The sequence below is a fragment of the Galeopterus variegatus genome, unplaced genomic scaffold, assembly GCF_000696425.1.
Source record: "Galeopterus variegatus unplaced genomic scaffold, G_variegatus-3.0.2 Scaffold3736, whole genome shotgun sequence".
In the NCBI taxonomy this organism is placed as follows: Eukaryota; Metazoa; Chordata; class Mammalia; order Dermoptera; family Cynocephalidae; genus Galeopterus; species Galeopterus variegatus.
In genome coordinates, this window is record NW_007729847.1 from 199,025 (window position 1) to 200,652 (window position 1,628).

Genomic DNA, 1,628 nt, shown 5'->3' on the forward strand with positions numbered 1-1,628 from the left:
AGGAAAGCATTTTCTGTCCCGACGGCTGAGTGATGACTTTGGGGATCAGGATGACGCTATGAGAGGGCCTTCGTCTCAGACAGTTGCTGTACCTTGACTGTGATAACTTGCAGCTGCCAAGCAGTCAATTGACCAGCGTTTCTTGGGGGTCTGCATCGCATCAGGCCCTGTAGTAGGTACTGAAGAGGACATGCACACGCAGATTGGCTTCCACTCACAGCTAAGCCAGCTATGGCTTCAGTAGTCCTTGTTAAATATCTAACTTGGGAGAAGGGTCTTAAGTTGGGGTGGCAACAAATAAACCTATTTAATAGCAACATCTTAGACATCACATTTAATCAGGTATTGAGTATGCTAGAGCTCGGCATTGTATTCAGTCTATTCTTCCCTCTCTATTGTACTCTCACTCCCCTCCCCACCTCCAAGGGAAATTTTATTGATGGCTTTAGTTTATTCCCTCCCAAAAGACCAACTGTTACCAAATGAAGTGAACATAACCTCAAGATTTTATTGTCTTCACAATAAAACCAATGACAAAGCTTAGAACTGGATCACTTAGGCCTTTCTCTTCTTATCTCCTCCCAGTTCAAAATGCCTGCATCTCTTACTGGCCAGCATTCTCTTAGATCTGCAGTCAGGGTCAATGCTCTCAAACCTCAGCACAATCTTCTTTGTAGTTTTAGCCTTTTTCTGGAAAATTGGTTTAGTCTGCCCACCATAGCCTCTCTGCTTCCTGTCATAACGCCACTTTCCCTGAGCATACAGAGAATCCTTGCCCTTCTTGTACTGTGTCACTTTGTGGGGTTGGTGTTTGCCACACTTCTTACAGAAAGTCCAGTGAGTTTTAGGAACATTCGCCATGTTCGCGGGAGTGCTATGGGCATGGAAAGAAAGAGCTCACTTCTTTTTTTTTCCTTTTTGTCTTTTTTTCGTGACCGGCAACGGATCGCAACCCTCAGTGTCGCGCCCGTACCGGCCCGAGACCAGCCACAGGATCACAACCCTCGGTGTTGCTCCCGCCCCTCGGCCGGTCTGTATGTGGGATCTGAACCCTTGGCGGGAGCGCCACCACGCTTCCCAAGCGGCGCACTATAGCAGTGCGCCACTGGGCTGGCCCAGCTCACTTCTTTTTTTAAACATGGAAGATATCACTTTGATTTTTTTAAAAAAGGGGGTGTGATATAAAATATGAATGAAATGAAATATAACAAATTCTGGTGTAATAAAAATTCTAATACAAAATCATTCTCCTTCATACAATGTGAGATCTACCTACTTCAGTGTGTAATGAATATAGAAAACAAAATAGGAAAATATAATATAATAGTTCTACTCATCCAGGGTCATAAAAGTATGTGTGTTTCAATAAAGGGAGTTGTCTGCATTTATGTGGATGATCATAAAAGTGTGTTTCTGTATTTCTAATTCTTTGAATATAAAGGTTAGTAATATATGCCCTTTCTAATAACAAATAAATAACAAAAATAAAGCAAGATCCATTATATTGCATGGGAATGGACCCATTTCTTCTACTCAATATCAAGTTGAATTTTAAAAAACAAACAAACAGGGCCGGCCCGGTGGCGCACTGCTACAGTGCGCCGCTTGGGAAGCGCGGCTGCGCTCCC

The 1,628-nt window shown here is 43.3% G+C and overlaps 1 protein-coding gene across 1 annotated transcript; it reads right to left on the reverse strand.

Moving 5' to 3' along the window:
* Positions 1-555: 555 nt before the first annotated feature.
* LOC103601437 (60S ribosomal protein L36a-like) lies at positions 556-861 on the reverse strand. The gene has a single exon (XM_008585847.1). It carries the CDS (start codon positions 859-861, stop codon positions 556-558), a length of 306 nt encoding a protein of 101 aa, XP_008584069.1.
* Between the last annotated feature and the right edge of the window lie 767 nt (positions 862-1,628).